This window comes from Barbus barbus, assembly GCF_936440315.1.
Source record: "Barbus barbus genome assembly, chromosome: 26".
Taxonomy (NCBI): Eukaryota; Metazoa; Chordata; class Actinopteri; order Cypriniformes; family Cyprinidae; genus Barbus; species Barbus barbus.
The window spans coordinates 1,472,235-1,493,836 of NC_136754.1; the positions used below are offsets into that span (position 1 = coordinate 1,472,235).

At 35.3% G+C, this 21,602-nt stretch overlaps 2 protein-coding genes across 5 annotated transcripts in view; one reads left to right on the plus strand and one right to left on the minus strand.

Moving 5' to 3' along the window:
* Positions 1–21,602, plus strand: part of eps15l1b (epidermal growth factor receptor pathway substrate 15-like 1b) — a 78,481-nt gene that overhangs the window by 36,147 nt on the left and 20,732 nt on the right. For 2 of the 4 annotated variants that reach the window (XM_079380249.1, XM_079380248.1), the window contains exon 24: positions 1,266–2,536. In XM_079380249.1, the coding sequence (XP_079236375.1) occupies positions 1,266–1,412 (147 nt within the window). In that variant the 3' untranslated portion in view covers positions 1,413–2,536. Of the gene's footprint in view, positions 1–1,265; positions 2,537–21,602 lie in introns of those variants that run through there. The other 2 variants (XR_013782100.1, XM_079380250.1) reach the window with 2 other exon arrangements.
* On the minus strand, positions 5,796–8,513 carry LOC306846640 (Krueppel-like factor 2). Its single transcript, XM_079380149.1, has 3 exons — positions 8,185–8,513; positions 6,746–7,595; positions 5,796–6,662 (listed from the first exon to the last, which is right to left on the minus strand). The coding sequence occupies exons 1-3, from the start codon at positions 8,251–8,253 to the stop codon at positions 6,487–6,489; spliced, it is 1,095 nt and encodes a 364-aa protein (XP_079236275.1). The 5' UTR covers positions 8,254–8,513; the 3' UTR covers positions 5,796–6,486.

Below are 21,602 nucleotides of genomic sequence, written 5' to 3' on the forward strand. Positions count from 1 at the left end.
ATGTATTGTTTATTATAATTTGATTATGAACTTTTGATTATAAAGTATGTTTTGCATCCTTCTTTACAATGAATGATGTTCTGTTATCTAATGCAAACACATTCAGATACATTATGTGTGATTTCTGTGTGGTTTTGTAATGGATCTCATTAACAGAATTAGTTCATGATGATTTACCTTCATTCACTGTGTGTTTGATCACCGGTGACTTACATTTGATGGAAACCAAAGGCTTCACATCTTTGGTTGTTTTCTTGACTTTCAATCACTGGTTGCACAACAGAGGATGTAAATGATCCTCAGTGTGTTTTTGACCAATTAAAAAAGAAAGAAAATCACATCAGATAAGATGATACTGTATATAATTTTGCACAGATCACTTGTGCTCATGTGAAAAGAGTGATTTTTAATTCACACAGTTATGTGTTTTGATATGAGGGCTGGGTGATGTATATTAAATAGTCAATTTATATTCATGATGCTTTTATTGGTGGTATAAATTTAAGCAGCATCATGAATATTGTGGTTTTAATGCGCTTTTAATGTGGCTGTTAAGTAGGGCTGCAGGATTAATTGAAATAAAATGTAAAGCATGCACTTATCAACCAAAGAGAAGCTGCAGTTTTCCATTAAAATAAAAGTATGATGGTTTAACGTTTTGAAAATGAAACAATTAAGACCATTGTAATTTTGTTATTTGTTAATTTGTTATTTTTTGTAAAAAAAATAATAATTTACAGTGAAATATCACAATGGTAATATTTCTTATTTTTGTAGTTTTATATTTTTATGTAATCTTTATATTTTTATTTAGTAAAATAATTTCCTCTAGTATAATTATAACAATTATTATTGTTGTTGACATTATCTATACATATTGTCATATACATATAATTACAAACTTTTGTGCAAAGTGTGCAGCCTTAAAAACAAACATAGCAAAGGTTTTAATCACATTTTAAATTGCAATCAGAAAAATTGCACTTAGACAACCCCCCCCCCCCCCCCCCCCCCCAAAAAAATCATGCAGCTCTACTTATGTTTGTAAAAACATATCTTGATTATTTTCATCTAGGTTTTTACTATAGTTTTTTAGTTCTTAGACTTTTAAAACATTCCACAGCAAATGCATACATATCGAAATCGACAAGGCCGATAGATGGCAATATATATTTTTTGAAATATATCGGGCTGCCCTACAGTGATGCATTCTGCTGTGTGTGATGAAACATAGTTTCTGAAATGACATTTGTTTTCTGGTTCAGCTCGGAAGTGAGACGCAGCAGCTGGAGTGGGCGAAGCGTGAGAGTCAGAGAGAGGAGGCGGAGCGAATCCAGAAGCTCCGCCTACAGGAGCAGCATGAACTGGAACTGGCTCTGGCTCTCAGTCGAGCCGAAATGCCCAGAATGTGAAGCTTCAGTCCTTCAGCGAGACTCACCTAAAACGTTCAGATGAAGCTTTTGCCTGAAGATCTCTCAGGTTTGCTGTAGCGATCACTGAAACAATGAAGTACAACAAAACCAAAGGTCAAAGTTACAGATTCACTTCACACATTTGCTCATGAACTACACAAAACGCTCAACCACTATATTATGCTTTAAAAATCTTATATACAGCTTCACCAAATACTGTGGGACCAGCTGGAGATCATATAAGTGAGATCTTATCTACAGCCAGTGTCGGTTTTGCAAGTTTAGTTTGACATCTTTTCAACTTCAAATCTCAACCAGACGTTTGGTTTAATTAGAGGGATGAATTACTAAATGCATGCACTTTATGATCATATATGTATTTACATATAAACCTGCATAATCAATGCATTCCTGACAGTGAAGAACAAATCCTCCTGAATCTCATTTCCCCTCCTAATACTGTTTTATCAGATGCATGAAGATCAAATGAAGCATATTCTTTACTTTTGAAGGTTTTGTTTTTATTTGGTGTTTGCACTGTTTTTATGAGTGTGAGATGATGTAATAATGACTCTGTATTTTTGGTTTAACCCTTTAAAACTTGATCAGATCCTCTAGACCACCAGATCACACAAACCAGTACTCCTGATGGAGCTCGGCCCACTTTTATCTGGTTTGAACCCTTTTCTAGACTTTTCTTGAAGTATATTTTACGTATTTTCTTGAAGCCTTATACTGTATATTGAGCTTGTTCTTATTACGTATCGATATATTTATTGCATCTGTGATACTTAACACTAAAATCAGCAGGATATGGATTGTTTATATGATAGAGAAGCAAAATCTGGTGTGTGTATATGGGTTTGATTTTCTCTTTTATCATTTTGAAGATTCTACTGAGAAATTGTTTTGTTTTTTTTAAATGAAGAATATATTGCAGCCATTTCATCCCAAAATCAAAGGAAATTGTGTATTTTTTTCAATTAATTATATTTAAAAGGTAAAATATTTGAAAGAAAGGGCTATCATATATAATTTTGTTTTATTTATTTGTTTATTTAGTGAAATATGACCTGGAGCTCGTTTAGGAAATTCATCCACCAATAAAATTTTTGTATATAGTTTTTTATTTATATAATTTATTATTTATATAGTTTTTTTAGATTTTTCATTCATTTAAATTTGAAAGAAAATAAACCTTTGAGACCATTATGGTAAATATTTTTATATTAAATTTTAGATATTTAAATAATAGATATTTATGCATTTAGCAGACGATTATTGCAACATACCGCATTCACAGTTTACTGTTTATCAGTTCATGCATTTACTGGAAATTGAACCCATGACCTTGATGTTGCAAGATCTACATGATCTGGTCTGCATTCATGCAACTTTGAATTAAAAGACAAATATGAAATAAAGAAGCTGCAGTTTTCAATATCTGCTTTTAAAATCAGCAAGTTAATAGTGAGTTTCTGCCATCAGCTGCACCGGTTGCCAAAACAATCCGTGTGCACCTGCGACACTGCATATCTGCTCATGTTCATGTTAGCAGCATCTGTACACTGAGCTTAACCGTTTCTACTCATGAAGTATGTAGTATGTGTTGTACTTGTCCAGTTGTGCGGCACTAATGATGGACGAGCGTCCTGTACGTCGTGGCGTTCGGCATCAATGAGCGACTTTGTGCTTCTATCAGACATTTGTCTTTTGCAAATGCTCTGTGAAGGGCTTCAGCAAATTGCTGTTTTTTCTGGATCCGTCGAGTAACACAAGCTTACAGAATGAAGCTCAAGCCGGACTGAAATGGAGTCCTTGGAAAGATTGAGATCTAAGTGTGAAAATAATTTAACAGCTGCATGAATTTTAGCTTCGGTATGTTAATTACCCCCATTTGGAATAACAGGAAATTCCTCTGCGAGTTTTTATTTACTGAAGACCGCTGAAAGAGCTGATTTTAAGATGGACAAATGAGACGGGCTCAGGTGACAGAAACACGAGGCTCCGGCTCTTTCCTCATTTGTGTTTTTCTTTGCACTCGATCGCGGACCTACTTAACCGTCCACACGTGCGCTTTAGAGGCCTTGCCAGACATTCTTGTCTAGTCTTTGGATTTAGTTGTGGTTTTAGTGCTGAGTGCTTAAATCGAGGGGTCAGGAATTACTGACCAGCATGGATGTGTTCAGAACAGCGCTCTATATTACCATATATTTACTCCTAGAGCCGTTTGGAGTATGAATACTGTGCAAGCAATGCGCTTGATATTTGACCTTTCATTTCCATTTTTATATATCTTTCGTATGGAAGCCATTTCCGCCATGCCATAATTGCGATATCTTCTTTTCATTTTTAATATATTTTTAATGTTTATATCTCAATTATATATGAATTGTGAGTTTATATCTCACAATTTTCATTCTCACAATATCTATTCTAGGTTTATATCTTACAATTCTGACTCATTCTGATTTTTTGTCTTGCATTTATGACTTTATTTCTCACAATCCTTATTTTTTTTCCTCACAGTTATTACTTTTTTTTACATTTCTGAGTTTATATCTCATAATTCTGGCTTTTTTTCTAGCAATTCTGAATGTTTACTCACAATTCTGACCTTTTTTTCCCACAATTCTTGGTTTATATCTTGCAATTCTGACTTTAGTCTTTCAGTTTATATCTCACAATCCTTAATTTTGTTCTTGCAATTCTGACTTTTCTTGCAATTTGACTTTTTTCTTACATTTTTGAGTATATATCATGCAATTCTGAGTTTATATCTCATTTCTGACTTTTCTCACTGCAGTCTTGCAGTGATTTTGTGTCTTGCAATTATTATTTAAAATTTTGAGATATAAACTTGAAAAAAAGGTTACGTTTCTAATTTTTAAAAATGTATTTACTTTAAATCCCTTGGTGGAAACAAGCTTACATATTTTCATAATCAGCCAAAAATAGAGATAATTGCTCACGAAATTGGATTTAAAAATTTAACATCACTGTATTTATTTGCATGATAACTAGATGTCACTCTGAATTAATATTCATTATTTTGTTTGAAACGTGTCCTTGCATATTATTGTTTTAAAAGTAATTGTCAGTATTTCTCATCTCTAATAGACTAGTTCTTGACTGTATATACGTGGATCTTTATTTCTTCTTTGAAAGCTGTTGAATTGCAGTAATCACAGTAAACACAGCCCTTTATATTTGCTTTGCTTTGAAGGGGAAAAGAGAAGCTTGTGTTTTCTGTTCATGTCAGATTGGTAGTAAAAGTTACTATCATCAGCACACAAAAGTGAAATGAGATTTCTGCTTCACTTCACTGAGTTGCTAATAATAGTCAGGATCACATTTCTTCTTTTTGTCTCAAATTTGCATGAAAGGGAACTCTAGTGCTGTTTTCACACATTATTCACAAATGCAGAACAAGTTCAACTCTTGGAAAACAAGCACAGCGCTGAGTGCTTTATTTAGACATGTTTTGACATTCAATAGGAATTTAATATACTTTGCATGCAAATATAATTGATATATAAATCAGATTTTTATTTTTATATAGAATTTGTTTATATTTTTGAATGTTTGAATTTTATATATATATATAATTTACATTTTTGTATTATATATATAGACATTTTTTAATTTGTATTGAGTATGCACATCATGTGTACAATATATATATATATATATATATATAAAAAATTGTAATTTATTAATTTTATAATGATGAACTGGGGCATATCTAAAACATTGATCTAAATTTCCATGTTTCTCTGTTATAAAATATACAAAAATATACCATTTGGAGGTGTGTCTAAATAGTACTGTATATAAATATGTATATATATATTTTTTTTAAATCTCAGAATTTTTTTCTAGTCTTTCTGCCCCAACGCATAATGAGCTGATACTTAAGAAATATTTTTATAAAATATGCAGATTTGGGATTTTATCCTCCATGTTGGACATCAAAGTGCCCCTGGAGTCTCTTTGATGTCCGTGTCTTTTCTGCATCTCTGGAGTCTGGGATCTTCAGCCGAGAGCCGAGCGCCGAGCGCCCCTCCGTCCAGACGGATCTAAATTCTCTCTCTGTAATTATGTAAATGTAGTGTTTGTATTTATAGGCAGAAGCCACAGGCTGCTGGCCTCAACCTGACGCAGCTGGAAAGCATCTTGGTCTAAACTATAATACCCGACTCCACGAGCTTGAGTGGGGGTTCAAGAATAGCACTCGTGCGACGTCCCTCGCTCGCCATAAACGTCTCCAGTTTCTGGGGACTTTGTTTTCCAGTGGCTTCAAAGGAGCCCGTAATAAGAGACTTGCAATTTATCCAATAGGTCAGACCCAACATGACAGGCAATGACAAGAGACCCGATGGATACATATATATTCAAATTTAGTTTAATATTTACAATAAATACAGTACTTACAATATAAAATGTATGTACACAATCTTCTAAAAACCTAGGACGTCAAGCCCTAGTGCATACGGTGCGACAAGGCACTGACCACTCAATGTGCATCAAGATACAAGATGTTTGAAAAGAAATGCAAACACATTTGAACACACAGCTCTGTTTTGTTGCATAGTAGCAAGGCAGTTTCAAGAGCAAAACATTGTCGTCGCGCATTTTACACTTTAACATCAGAAAACTGGAGGTTTGCTAGTCGTCAGGCTTTGCACTCTTCGTGGCTTCGGAAATGCACCGTTAAACATAAAGGCTGTCTCCCGATCGGACACAGATTCATAGGACCAGCCCTGCAGGACGCATATTACCCATAAAAGGCTTTAAAAAGAGCTCAATCTATGTAGTACCAGCTACTTGTTACAAAAGTACACTCTTAAAAATAAAGGTTCTTTTTTTTTGGCATCAACAGTTCCATAAAGAACTTTCAATATCAATGGAACCTTTTCAAGGATCTTTATAAGTTCTTTCACTGAAAGCTTCTTTGGGAACCAAAAATGGTTATTTTGGAACCTTTATTTTTAAGAGTGTATGATATCATTCTTAATCAACAATATGCTTTAAGTCATTAAATAAGGCAGTTATGTGGTTGCGGATCCAGTCCTCACAGGTGTCTCTTCATATGCAGCGCCAGGTGGTCGGAGCGGGAGAAGGCACGTTCGCACAGGTGGCACTGGAACGGCCGATGGCCGGTGTGTTTGCGGAAATGACGTGTCAGCTCGTCAGAGCGGGCGAATTTCCATCCGCATCCCTCCCAGTTGCAGTGGTACGGTTTCTCACCTGATGATGCAAAGCGATGGGATTAGTTTTACTTGTTTCAAAACACAAATGCATGTTAAAGACAAACTCAAATGCGCTCTTACCGGTGTGGGTTCGGTGATGAGCCTTCAAATGCGAGCTCTTGGTGTATGTCTTGCCACAGCCGGCGTAGGTGCAGGTGTGCGACGCGGTGCGCTTCCTCGGCCAGGTGCGTCGCCCTCGCTTGGGTTTGGACTCCATTAGATCCAGCGGGGAGGACGGAGGAGTCAGAAGAGCCCTTTGCATGTTGGGTTGCATGCCCATGGCGTCCTCGAACATGCCAAACTGGTGCGGCGCCGTGTAGGGGATCTGCATTTGAGCGTAAGCCGGAGGCGAGTGATGGAAGGCCTGCGGAAACGCGGTCTGGTGCAGGTGGGAGTCATCCGGACTCAACGGAGGCGTCATATTCCCCATGGCCTGCGGAGAAACGGCCAGTCTGGGTTGCTCGAAAGACATCATACATGAAACGTTGCCCTCTTGTTTGATTTTTTGGCAGCTCTGTGGCACCATGCCCATCACCGGCCCGTAACCGTCCATTGATGGCTCAACTTTGATATCAACAAAGTCCTGTCTGGGGAAGGAGTTGACAACGAATCTTCCCTGAATGGTGCCGTCGTAGGTGTTGTCCACATCGGATCTCAGAAGCTCGGCCATGAGGCTGTTGGAGTACGGTGGAGGAGGTGCGGTGCATTGCTCTGGAGGCATATATGCTCCCGTCGAGTACATGCCGCATGGTGAGACAAACTCGGCTCCCGCCTCTAGAGGTCCTGTTGTGTTGGCCAGGATAAACTCCAGGTCCAAATAATTACTCAGATCCTCGTCATCCTTGCGGCCACGACAAGTGTCCATGTGATGTGCCACGTTGAGCAGAGGGCAGCCGCCACTCTGTGGTTTGTCCTCCTCACATTTCCACCTCTGCAACAGAATCAAAGGTGCTTAGAATTAAAACACTGTCAGATGCTTTTGCATGACTCATTTTGAAAGCATTTCATGACTTATGATGAATTTTAGATGAGTCTATACTTTTGACATCTACAGCTTACTGCGTTTGTCACCTCAACACTTCAAACCAACAAATAAGAGTTTAAATCACAAGAAAACATGCAAAAATGTATTTAAAATAAATAAATAAATAAATATATATATATATATATATATATTTTTTTTTTTTTTTTAAGAAGCATCTTACATAGGCATAAATATCTAAGTAAATATATCTGTATGTTTTTATCATATACTGGTGTGTGTGTGTATATATATATATAGAAACAAGAAAAAAATGGTATTTGATGTTTGTGCTCGCTTTTCCATGTGTATCTTCAGTATTTATTTTATCTAGTGCAAACAAGTGGAAAACAAATATATTCGCTTAGACATTTTTTTCCGCAATGTTTACGCTGTTTTAACCGCTTTTGAGGTTTGGTGTCCCGCATCGCCCAAAGTTCCCTTAATTCACCCTAGTTTCACCATTTTACGAGTGCAAAAAAAAAAGTAAAATACTTACATCCTCCCAAAGTTTCTCCTTCTGGTTTGCAAACGTTGAAATCGAAGGCAAAAGGCAAGGTAAAGCCATTTCTAAGATGCGTGCTGCGTTGTAATTTTCTTCTGTCTTGTTGCACTTGCTCCTGAACAGATGTCAAACTGCGCTGCGCTTTTCCCTCGAGTGAACTTCCAGAGTCATGAACAAAGTGTGTCTGGCAGGAGCGCCTCCTACTTAATAAATACTTCTCCTGGACCAATTGTGTGAGCGGAGGAAACCGCGTTCAGAGTTCCCAAATATAGTCGGTATATAAGGCACTGTGCGCTCTCTCCACAGGTCCACAGTTTCTCAGCGCTGGACAGCGCGCTCCGGCGCATTTAAGCTAGTGATGACGCGCGCTCCGCTCCCCTCCCCTCCCCTCGCGGGGGCGCGGCAGAGAGGAGGCGGACACTACAATCATCTGTGAAGTACACACACAAAACTGTTACCATGGCGTTTCAACAAAAGCTCGAATTGATCCAAGTGTAATTCCAGTCTCCAAACAGCCTACATTCACCCATGCGTAATTTAGTCTCCAAATATACGCGCTTTCCAATGAAAGCAAGTGACTGCACAATGAGGTTACATTTAGAGAATTCAAATAAAGTTGTTTTTGCATGCTGATCTGGCAATTTTCTGTACAATAGATTAGTAGGTGATCCAAAAGTCAACTACTTGTCCCTGTCATTACATATACATAGACTTAGGTGGGATGCTATAAAAGGTAAATGAGGGGCACTAGATTACACAAGTGTCATTTATCGCAAAGAACGCCGTTTCGAGCTAAACTTTTGATGAAAAGCAGTGTGCATGGTTTGAAACCAAATCTAGAAGTCAGTATTGTGTTGTTTGTGGTTAGTGGATGTTGGTGACAGTTAATGTGATTCTCTGCACCTGTGGTTCCTCTGCTGTGCACTTGACTTCATACTTCTACTAAAAACCACCAAAACACACTGAGCAAAGATCAGTTCGCCTGGACCTCAGATAATGCTCGTTTGATCATTTTGTGGGGCTTTAAAGCCAAAGGTGGAGTAGTTATCTACAGATTAACACATCTGTCAGTCAATCAATGCCTGAATAGGCTAACATGCAAACAAATATTCTTGTCACATGACAAGAAAAGCATAAAACACATGGCGGTGTGTCTGTAAATATTTTACATTTTTTGTGCTGTTTATGAAATGCACATTTGTTCAGGTAGAATAGCACGCGTACACATACATATAGTTGTGTGTGTGAGATAGAGAGAGAAATGCATGGTCAGTATTTGGTAAACATTTTTCACCTTCAAGTATTTTACGCTTTGTTAAAAACAATGCCCTAATATTTTTCCTCAGGTTGTTGTGACTGACGCAGCATGACAAGTGGAGTTTTACCGTGTTTACTGTAGTAAGGGGTTTCATTGAGACGTGCGGTTTGAGGAACGCGTTATTAATGTGAAAGCGAGGCGTTGTGCGCGCTCAGAGGCGCTTTATCATGATGATTGTGCGCCGCAGCGGGTTTGTCTAAACGCGGACAGCAGGCGCCAGTCTCACCTGAGCCTCTCAGATCTTCGCCTTACTTTTCGCCTCATTCAGGTGTAAATGGAGGGGGTTAAACGGCTGGAATGCTGATGCTTGGTGGGAATTATTGGCTTTGCTTTAGCAGCCATTAGTGTCGTTACTGATGCCCCGAGGACGCGACGCGTCAGACTGTTTGCGCTACAGCACGTCTTTAAAGAAACAGGAAAAGGAAAAGCTGGACAGATTACTTAGTTTACCTCTGAAATATACACAATTGGTTCATAATTAGTACATGAACTTTGCACTTTGGTTCCCATGTGCTGTAGTACCATAGTACATTGATATTTACCATGGTACAGGATGACTAAATATTTACATACTGTGATATTTACATGGCATGATGTTGTATTTGTTTACAGGCGTAGCTTTATTTGGTAGGATAATACTATGGTATTATGCAAGACATAGACCTACTATGGCATTTACATGTAGTGTCCAAAACTATTATCAAAAACATGGTAATACAGTACTTTATTTAGTTTTTAAATTTATGATTTCTGTATCCATATAGCCTGCCGTAGTATTTTTATGATACATATCCACAATGCATGGTGTTACTGAGGTAAACATATAAAAATCACTGTTCTACCATGCATTGTGTTGAAAAAGTGTTGTATTGCAAACATGGCAATGCCTTTTTGGATATTTTGTTGTAAGTGCTACTTTTTTGTGGTATATACATGAATTTGAGTACCATATACATCAAAGTACCGCAGTACGGCCTTGAAATACCAGCACTTAAAAGAGCATTTCATTGTAAATTTCCCAAAACATAAAACCTTTTTGTAACAAGAAACCATTCTGATTTTTAATTGTGTCAAATAGAAACTCATTGCATTGACATCTTGACCCCTGAGTTTCATCACCAGCGTTTACTAAAACAGTCATGAGTCTGATAAAGCGCTCAAGTATGCATACTTTCCCCGTTTCTATGTGCTTTTTGTGTTGAGTAAGAATGAGTTTGGGATGTTTCTCATCTCTTTTGTCATCAGTCTTCAATGGAATTGAAAGATGTCTTCATCTGTTATGCAAACCAGAGTTTCTTGTGCTTCTAGTTTGATTTGATGCTAATAAAATGATTCATTAAGAATTAAGTGCTATATGTGAATGGTCATAAATGCCATTAGTTTAAATCGAAAGCCACATTAGATTATGAAAATGTAATTGATTTTGATTTTTGATTGCATGCTTTTCTGAGCATGCTTTGAGATATTATTGAGGTCTCTTGAGAAATGTGAGATGCTAGAAACTTCTCTATGTGCTTCTCAGTCTCATTTCACTGCTTTCAGAATTGTGATATTAAAGAGATCTGGTCTGATTTCTGGTCTGAGGAAGAGCACGGTTACAGCTAAAGAAATGTCATCATTCCGAGTTCCACAGAGCTCTACAGGAAGTGTGTCCTTTGATTAACGGGATAAACTGATAAACGTCCTCCCCCATGAGTTTAGGTGACTCTCACTCACAACCATATGAATTCATACTGTATGACACTTTAAGTTTGTGTGTGAATGAGTGTGTGTTCACTGCTTCCTCCACACTAAAATCAGATACGCTTTATGATGCAATACCTTCAGTATCCATACACTGCCGGTTTGAATTAATTAAGATTATTTAATGCTTTTGAAAGAAGCCTCTTCTGTTCACCAAGTCTGCATTTATTTGATCAAAAATACAGTAAAATTAGAGAGATGATATTACAATTTAAAATAGCTGTTTTCTATGTGACTATATGTTAAAATGTAATTTATTCCTGTGATCAAAATATGAATTTTCAGCATTACTCCAGTCTTCAGTTACGTGATTTGCTGCTCAAGAAAACATTTCTGATTATTATCAGTGTTGAAAACACTTATGCTGCTTCATATTTTTGTGGAAACTGTGATACATTTTGTTTTTCAGGATTCTTTGATTAATAGAAGTTGAAAAGAACAGCATTTATTTGATTTAATTTTAAATGTCTTCACTGTCACTTTTGATCAAGTTAATATATTCTTGCTGAATATGCTTCTTTTTTTTTTCTAAATCTTACTTTTACCCAAACCTTTGAATAAATAAAGGATATTACATTTTAAAATATATTAAAATATAAAACTTTTAACTTTTAAATTGTAGCCCAATGATATTTTTCATATTTAACAATGTTACTGTTTTTGTTATAAATAAATGCAGCATTGGTGGAAAAAAATACAGTAAAAAATACATCTTTGAAAACATTTTAGTTATTCCAAAGTTTCAAAATTATAATTGCATATTATATATATATATATATATATATGCCATTTCTTGGCCTGAAACCGAAAACTGATAGACAGTGGCATGTTAAATTGATTTCAGAACATTAACACACAAAATTGCACTTGCGTGGCTAAAAGCATTTGCACTCAGTTTGTTTAAAGTATGTTTTGGGCTTTACATTGAGCTGGCATCACTGGCAAATTTGCATAATGTCACCTCAAATTGGCTCTGTGGATGTGAACAGCCCTTGTTGACTCAAAACCTAGTGCTGGTTCTCTCATGTCATCTTATGTCATCCCCTGCATGTAGACGATACATAACGGCCCATGTTTGTGGTAACAGTCGCCGTGTTTAGGCAGCTGAACGTTACATATTCATTCAGCTAATTTTTTCCATTGCACTCAATGAAAGCAATTACAGACGTCATGTGCACACGGGAGTTTGACATGTGTTCAGACTGCCATGGCAGAGATCCAGCACGCTCCCAGCCCGCATTACATGCATCATTGCTAAATGATGTGTCAGTATGCAAGCGTGTTCATGCCATTGTGTTGTATGAATTGTCATTTCCATCCCAGCATGCATGTAAGTGCATGTCTGTGTGTTTGTGTCTTTTGTCAGAAAACGACCTTATTTGACTTATGGGTTCTTAAACAATTAAATAGAAGACTTATGTTTTGGAATTGCATTTAAAATAAAATGAATATATAGTGATTGTGTTTTTATTTTGAAGCATTGAGTTAGTCACCATGGGCCATTCTTCTTATATTAGTATTGAAACGGAAATCTTCTCATTCTGTTCAAATGATTTATATGAATCCAATTGAGAGTTTTAAGTTGTGCCAAATCAGGCGTCCTCTAAGAACGAGCAGTTAATTCTGAGAATTATTTCTTAATCTTTCAAAATGACTTTTTTTGCACAATATTAAAACGATTGGGAAACACGTGAAAGTTGCAAAACATGACCATGTTTTTATATAAGCTGTACAGTCCTGAAAATGTGGGAAAATGCGCTGGATTTGTGATCTGTCATAATGAACATTGTGTTATAGCAAATGCTGTGTTCACCTGGTATGTGCATTCACGTTAGATATGCATGTGACATAAACGTTACACTACAACACCCAAGCAGGAATTTTACAAACAGCGGTTGCTTTTATCGTTGCTTACAGTACGGATCATTCTCATGTCAATCTCATGTCACGTTTCATTTGATTTGTGTGTGAAGTTTGTGCATTACACCCGTCTTACATTCTTGGCTTTGTAATAATGATTTACAGCCTAAAATGAAGTGTCTACACTGTAGACACTCTTAACCAGAATGCAGACACATCAGTGTTTTGATTACATTTTCTTAATTTCAGGCCTTTAAAATAGACTGGTTCATCTAGAAAGTCAAGTCAAGTCAAGTCAAGTCAAGTCTGCTTTATTCTCAATTCTTCCACATGTACAGCACATACATACAGAGAATTGAAATTGCGTTACTCTCAGACCCTTGGTGCATACAGTTAACATTTAAGACACTCACAGTAGACGTTCAAATACGGATAAATACAGTTTAAACATATGTACAGATATACAAATGAGGACATTTGTAGAAAAATAAAAAAGAGATAAAGTGGCATAAGGCACATGGCAGATAGAGTGCAAACCAGTTCAATAAAACAAGCGAAAAAAGAAAGCGGTCTTGCATGATATTACCACGTTTATTCAGACATGTGCCATGGAAGTACAATGTTTTGTGGAACATACACCATGTTCTGGACTTCTTTTTAGCATAGTAGTTATAATTAGACACCATCATTGTACCATTACACGTCATAGTAGTGTAAATAGTTTATATACTTTGATCTGTTTGTTTTTTGCGGTATGTGAGTCTTTTATTCAAATGTGTGTATGCATATTTTAGTTTTTGCTGATCGTTTGAATCAGATTTATTTTTATATTTTCCATTATTTGTACCATAATTCTATTCTATTTTACCATAAAAAATTATGTCTATATAGTATTTATTTATTAGTTTTAGTTATGTTATTTCTTCAGGTTAAACTAATATTTTCTGTTTTCACTTTAAATTTAGTTAAATATAAATTTTTTGTGTGTTTTTGTCATTTTAATATTTCTAAAGCATATCTAGGTTTTTATTAATTGTTATTTATTAAGTTACTTCAAGTTAAACTAAACAGTTTAGATTTCATTTTTATATTTTCTGTTCATTGTAATTTTAGTTAAAATTTTACAAATTTTTTTTTTTTTTTTTTTAAATATGTCTGTATAGTTTTTATTAAACTAATTTATTAAATTTAGTTTAGTACTTGAAGTTAAACTAAATTATTTCGATTTTTTTTTTCTGTTTTCACTTTAGTTTTAGTTAAAATTTTACTTGTATTAATTTTTTATTTCTACACTGTAAAAGAAATTGTTCCAAAAAGTTGTTTCAACTTAAAATAATTTGTTACCCCCGCTGACTTAAAACTTTTAGTTACAATACAAATATATACATATTTACAGTGTATACAGTGTATATTTTTGATTAATTTTTAGTTTTAGAGTGGTGAAATAAAACTATCTGAAATAAAAGAAGTATATTCTATTTTATTTCATCTAATGAAAATGTATTTTTTATTGTTTTAGTTAAGTGTAATAGCCCTGCTGTGATGTGTTCGGTGGTGTTCATGCAGAAGTCCTCATAGCGTGACTCCTCATAGAGCTGCGTGCCTGAAGGATCCTTTCTAGTGTGCACCGCTGGAGAAATATCCCGCGAGTCTGAGAGTCAGTGGGATCCTGCCTGGACCTTTTATACCAGAGTTATTTTTAAACACACACCCCTTTCTTATTTCCGTGTTTCCTCCTGAGCCGCTCAGGAAGCCGCTTTGGCCCCGTTTCCTGCACACACGCCGACAGTTTCGCCAGGAATCAAAGAATGATTGCATTGAGAAGCGCGGCCTCTGTAAGGAAAACACAAGAAGGGTGAAAAATTAAAAGCAGAGTCGATCTGGCACGTGCGACGGCCTCGACTGGAATTCAAAGGCCTGGATGGACTCCAGCTCTAATTTCAGTACGCCTGAAATATTTGTGGAAAGTTCTGGAACAAGAACTCGCCTTTTTCTACTCCGTGCACCTTATCGTTCACATCCACATATTAAGACGAAATGTCACAAACAGAAACATATAGTATCTGATAACTTATTGTCTGCACATCACAGGCCTATTAAACAAGACTGTTTGGATTTTCTCAGTGTTACATAAGACTCTTATACCATCAAATTACATGATTCCACCTTGTCTTGATAGCGTGTTACTAATTACATAACATATGTTTACAGGAAGCGTGTGTCTCCTCGCAAAACATGAGGAAGAACAGCCTAGGTAGTGTGTTAAGATGTCATAGTCGTGCTTGCGACGCAAAAGTAGGCAGGAAAACGATGCTGTCTTTTAAGATACCTAACTGTTCCTCATGAAGAACATAAACTCTGCAGGTCACTCTGTTTTTATCAGAGCCAGCGTTACTTAAGCAACATAGATATACTAATATTTTTTTCAGTATTTTTAATTTTTATTTATTTTTTATTTTTATTAGTTTTACTCGTTTTTGGTCAATATTTTAGATTTAAATTTTAAATTGAATTTTAAAGTTTTAATAATTTTGTTGTGTGTTTTTTGTCATTTTATAGTTTTTTTGTCAATATTTTGGATAATTTTAGTTTTTTAATTTTAATTAAAGTTGTAATTTTTTTTTGTCATGATGGATTTTATTTGTTTTTATTTTAAATTTTGTTAAATTGTTTATAGTTTTGTGTTTTTTTTTGTAGCTTATGAGTTTTTTTATAGATTTTTAGATTTCATTTTAATTTTAGTAAATCTTTTAGCAATTTTGTTGGGTGTTTTTATTAGTTTTTGTTTTCATAAATATTTTGGATGTTTTATTTTTAGAATTTCAGTTTTCATTTGTCATTTTTTGCTTAGTTTTCTAAAATTCCTCTATAGTTTTTATTTTAGTTTTAAGTTTATTTTAGTACTTCAATGAAAAAGACAGATGTTGCATTGACAACTATAGCTGAACTAAAATCGGCTTAAGTTTTCATTTCTTTTATTTCAGATAATGTCTATTTTATTTCAAATATCTGTTTATGGCTTTAATTTTAGCTTAAGTGTTAATAAGTTACATTACTTCAAATAAGCACAGAATAATAATGCATGCACAAAAGCATCAACATCTGCAGCGTATCAAAACATTTATTAGTTTCTGCTTTCAATTACAACAAAAGCAATGGCACACAGAACTATAAGGCATTTGTTCCAAGTAGAGCATCACATTACCCACGTTGCATTGCACTAACACCTTTCCAGGAGTGATTGTGAACTCTGTTATGACAGAGCGCTGGCTGAAGGCCTCGGCTCGTCGTGTTGAGTCCATAAGGATCTAATTGGGCCTGGAGCAGCGAGTGTGGTTCTCATTTATTAGCTGTTAGCACCTAATCACGGCTGTGTTCGAGCCACGCAGCCAACCCTCGCCAGCGCGGCCTCCTCAAGTGTTTTCATTGTCAAAATGAGACGTGCTTTCTGTGTGATTAACGGAAGCAAATGCGTAGTTGCGTGACATTTAGCGTTGTGACCGTGGGTCGTGTCGACAGTAAAGCAGAGAGACGTCGGTTTCAGTCCTTGCTACTCTGTTTTGTCCTTTTCAACGCTCGCTGATACTTTCTGGCAGATGTTATTTTTATGTGAGCGCTAATGGTTCACACATTGAAAGGCAAGAACATGTGAAATTTAGTATATAACAGACTTTCTTTCATTAAAATCACAGCTGATTCGCAGGCTGGCATTGAATCTGTGGCCAGAATTCAATTCTTTTATGTTTCTTTATTAAATATTTGGGCTAATAATGCTTTCAGATTCCGAAACAGTGATTTTAACCATATTTTATGATAGTTAAACCTAATATGCAGATTCCAGATAGAAGAGTGTCCAATATAAAAACTTTCATTATATTATAATAACTGGTATTAAATTCAACATGATATTATTATTGTACCTTTTTACTCTCTTAATGCATGTTCCTGCTTTTATTCCATGATTCATACGCTATTCCAAAGAAGAAAAAAAAAGTTTGTTTTTTAATTTATTTAAAAACAAAATTACATTTATATTTAATGTTTAATCCTGAAGCAATAACTTGCTCTGCCACTCTTTTTCAATAATTTTAAATGTTTTTAAGTGCATTATTTTTTAAATGTATTAATTTTCAATGAATTTTACATTTATTTATTATGAATGTATTTTTATGTTTTATCATGAAGTACTAACTTGCTCTGTGACTCTTTTTTTTATTTTCAATTTTCAGTTCATTTAAAATGTATTTGTTATAAATGTATTTAAAATGTTTTTATTTTTTTAACCTTTAATTTTTATGCTTTATCATGAAGTAACAACTTGTCTTTTTTTAATTTATGAATTTTTCAGTTAATTAAAAAATGATTTATTGTGAATTTAGTTTACATTTGTTTATTTATTCATTAATTATAATTTTTTTTTAATTATCATGAAGTAATATTTTTTATAGTACAAGAATTCTCAGTGCTTTTTTTCATTCAATATCTGGTTTGTCTTGACTATTAAACTAAAATGGGTGAAATGAAGTAAAATTGGAAAATAGATTCATGTTGACTTCAAAAATCAGTAAAATGTTGTTCATGCCTTGTAAACGTAACAAGTCTTATTGTTTAATTGCAACCGTATGATATTTCAGACGGTCAGTCGGACAGCAGTCGGCGGTGGCGCAGACGCACGTGTCTGTGTTTCTTCTCTGGTACCTCGGCTCAGATACAGAAGCAAGTGCATTTGGACATTCCAGCAGCAAACTCTAGCAGCTGAGTAAACATCACACACTTAAACAGAACAAACCCGTACAGTGCACTACATCCTTCATCTACACACTCCATCAGTATCTCCATATATAAACCCCAGTGAGGAAGAGCAGTCTGACTGTATAAATACTCAGAGTATGTGCTTAAACATACCCGTGCACATATGGATCTTATTACAATATCACGTGTTTAATTTATGCATCAGTTTTACTATTGATTATACTTACGGTTAGAGGTTTGATTTTGATGTACTGTCACTGGAGGGCAGTTTGTAGTGGAATATAACAAAAAATAATACATTTATTTTATTTATACAAATAAATAATACTGAAATATTTTATTTCATTTGTATTATCCAGGTTTGTGCAGGGTTATTATCATTAACGCAGACTAATACCATTAAAAACATTATCATTATTTCAAATAAAATGAACATTTACTGAAATGAAATAAAATAAGATATTAAAAAATAGTTCAGCTATTTGCCAAAATGTTACATTTTTTGTTTAACTTGAAGCATTCAAAATAAATGCACAAAAACCACAACAAAAGCACAAAAAAAATTAAATGGAAAATATAAAAACGTCTAATTCAAAATATAAAATTAATATAATTAAATATTAATGATACTAAAACACTGGTTTTGTTTCATTTTAATATTACTGTTTTGTTCATATAAAGGTCTGTATAAAAAACAAAAACTGATTTAAAAAAGCATAATTAAAATTACTAAAACTTTAACTAAAAAAATATTAATAAAACTAATATACATTAGAGACACAAAAATAATAATATTGTAATATCAGAGTATAAAAATGCCAGTCTGTATAAAAACATTACAAAAACTGTGACTAAAATTAAAATGGAAAATAAAAAATTCAAAATATTCATAACTCAATTCATATATTAACAACACTAAAAGAGCACTAGTTTTGTGTTTCATTTTAATATTACTTTATGTTCACATAAAGGTCTGTGTAAAAAAAAAAAATATATAATAAAAATGACAAAAAACAACAAAATTACAATACTAAAATCTTGGGACAAAACCCAAAATATGAATAAAAACTAAATATATATATATATATATTAATGGTAGTAAAATAACACTGGGTTTGTTGTGTTCTGTTCACATAAAGGCCTGTATGAAATCTTCCTATGAAGTTCATGACCTTTTGACCTTTGCCTGAACTGCCGAAGCTCTCACACATTATATCATGCTCTTAAGCAACCCGCCATGACTCTTCTGTTTCTTTTGAAAATTACACAGAATCATTTTGGTCCTCACAACAGTCCAGGAATACTTTCCAACCACAGGTATGATGCCTTGTTCCTGAACCAGGTGTCCATAACTGTTGTTTTTCCTGGTTTACGTTACGTGAGAAGATCTGTGGTTTCAAACTAGTATCTGCGGCCCACCTGAGCACCTCTGATGGTTACGCAACAGAAAGGCCAAAGGTTTGACACCTGGCTCATTTCTCAGTTGTGTTTTTCTTGGGTTTGTAGAGGAAGCGCAGCAGGATCGGGCCGCTCTGTATTCTGACACTTATCAATCGTCATAAGGCCTCTCGGGGCCTTTTACAGTTCAGACTGTTTCCTGAGCACACGGTGATGCCGTCACTAAGGTCGTACAGGTCAAGAGCTACCGACTGGAAAAGTAGGCGGCATCTGGTTCAAAATGCTGATAGAGGTAAACCGGCTCCAACCGGTTCCATGTGACTCTTCCAACACGGTAGTGTGTGTCATTTGCAGGATGTTTCATTTTTCATACACGACGCAGCATACTGGAAATGACCAGAAATATGTGTGCTGGTTAGAGAACCCAGACTCAATGCTCCTGGCTGGTTAAGCTAGTTAGTTGGGGGCTTTTCAGATGTTTCTCCTGGTCAAAAGTCCCTAGTAATCTCGCATGAACTGTGCTCGGGTTTGTTCTCGGTACCAAATTTGTAATCTAAAATCAAACATTTCTCATCAAATTGTCTGAATTTTATAGGTAACACTTTACAATAAAGCTTCATTTGTTAACATTACTTCACTACAGATTCCAGGACAGTGTCCAATAAATTAAACATCATTTTTCTTTTCAATATGATGACTGATCTTAAATTTAACATGATATCGTCACTGAATCTTTTAACTTCATGCACATTCCTGCTCTAATTCGGTACGAATCATTGTTGCACATTATTTCAAAGAAAAAATTATTGTGACTGTATCTATTTTAAAATTGTTTTAAATTTTATTTTTATATTTATTTGTTTTAAATTTATTTATTTTTATAAAGTTTTTCTAAATTAGTTTTTAGAAAGTACATAAAATGGCCTTTCTTCATGCATGTTTCTGCTCTTATTCAGTATGATTCGTTGATGCACATTTTTTCAAAGATGAAAAAAATATTATGTATTTATTTATTTACGTTGTATTTATTAACATTAGTTAATGCACTATGAGCTAAAGACTTAACAAATGTTTTAATATATTACTGACTGTTAGTCAATGTAAGAAAATATCTTAACAAATGAGACCTTTTTGTATCTTTGTATACCTTTATACTCTCTTACCGAATTACTCATTTGGATCTGTTTTTAGTTTTAGGATGAAGTCGATACTTCAATAAGACATAACTGAGAGCAGATGAGATGGACTATACCATGTCTAACTTTTAGGTCATGTGACTCATCTCATCTTTTCTCATTAATCGTAATCAGTTAAGATCCAGGACTCAGTCCGCCCTCGATGCGCTCAAATGCGCTAGCTTTGGGAGTTCTCACAGAGTTGTCAGGCCAAATGACCCTCATATATTGAGGATTGTGTTATTCACAGCTACAGGCCTGTACTGGTGCTGATCATCCTTCCAGATTCTTCAGTAGAAGGTAGAAGCGCTTGTCAGGTCAGCTGTTAAACAGTTCAACAGTCATGAGTAAATTTGTGAACCTGTTTCAGGGTGTATCCCCCACTGACTAATTACGGCGTTTGGGCTTGGCTGTAACGATGGCCACAAGTCACTGAAATCAACGGAGATCTGAAGATGCGCGTTTAGGTGTGAGCACGCGATATCAGCTCTCGACACGCGCCGATGCGAGCGCTTCCAACAAAGCTGTGTTTTTCATTGGTCAGGCACTGAGCTGCTGTGGTCGTGTGGTTTGCGATCGCTGCACTTGATGTAGTTTTTCACTTTCGTGATTAGTGCAGGTAACGATAGAAAGCGTTGCTTTGGGTTCACACCAACAGGAAGCTGGTGCAGGTTGTGGTTCAGAGGACACGCCCTGTGCTGAATAATCCAACACGAGCTGTATTAACGTCTTAACTACTGCTAAGCTCTAAGCACAGAGCCAATTCGATTAAATCACTGTTTATGCGGTCAGAAAAAAACGTGCTTCCGAATGCGGTCACAACATTCTCGGGGAAGCTGCTTTCGGGCCATCACTTCTCAGAATGCAAGCGGCTCATGATTTAACTCAATGACTACCTAGAAACTAGTGAAAATGTGAAGAAGATTTCGATGAAATCACTGTTCATGCAGACAGAAAAAAGCGTGTTTCCCAATGCACTCACAACAGTAGTGTCAGAGAAGCTGCTTTCGGCCCGTTGCCTCTCGGAATGCAAGCGACTCGTGATTTAAGTAAAAGGATAGTTCGTCAAATATAAAAATTCTGCCATCATTTACTCACCCTCCAGTTATTACAAACCTGTGAGCTTCTTTCTTCTGTTGAACACAAAAAAAGACATTTTGAAGAAT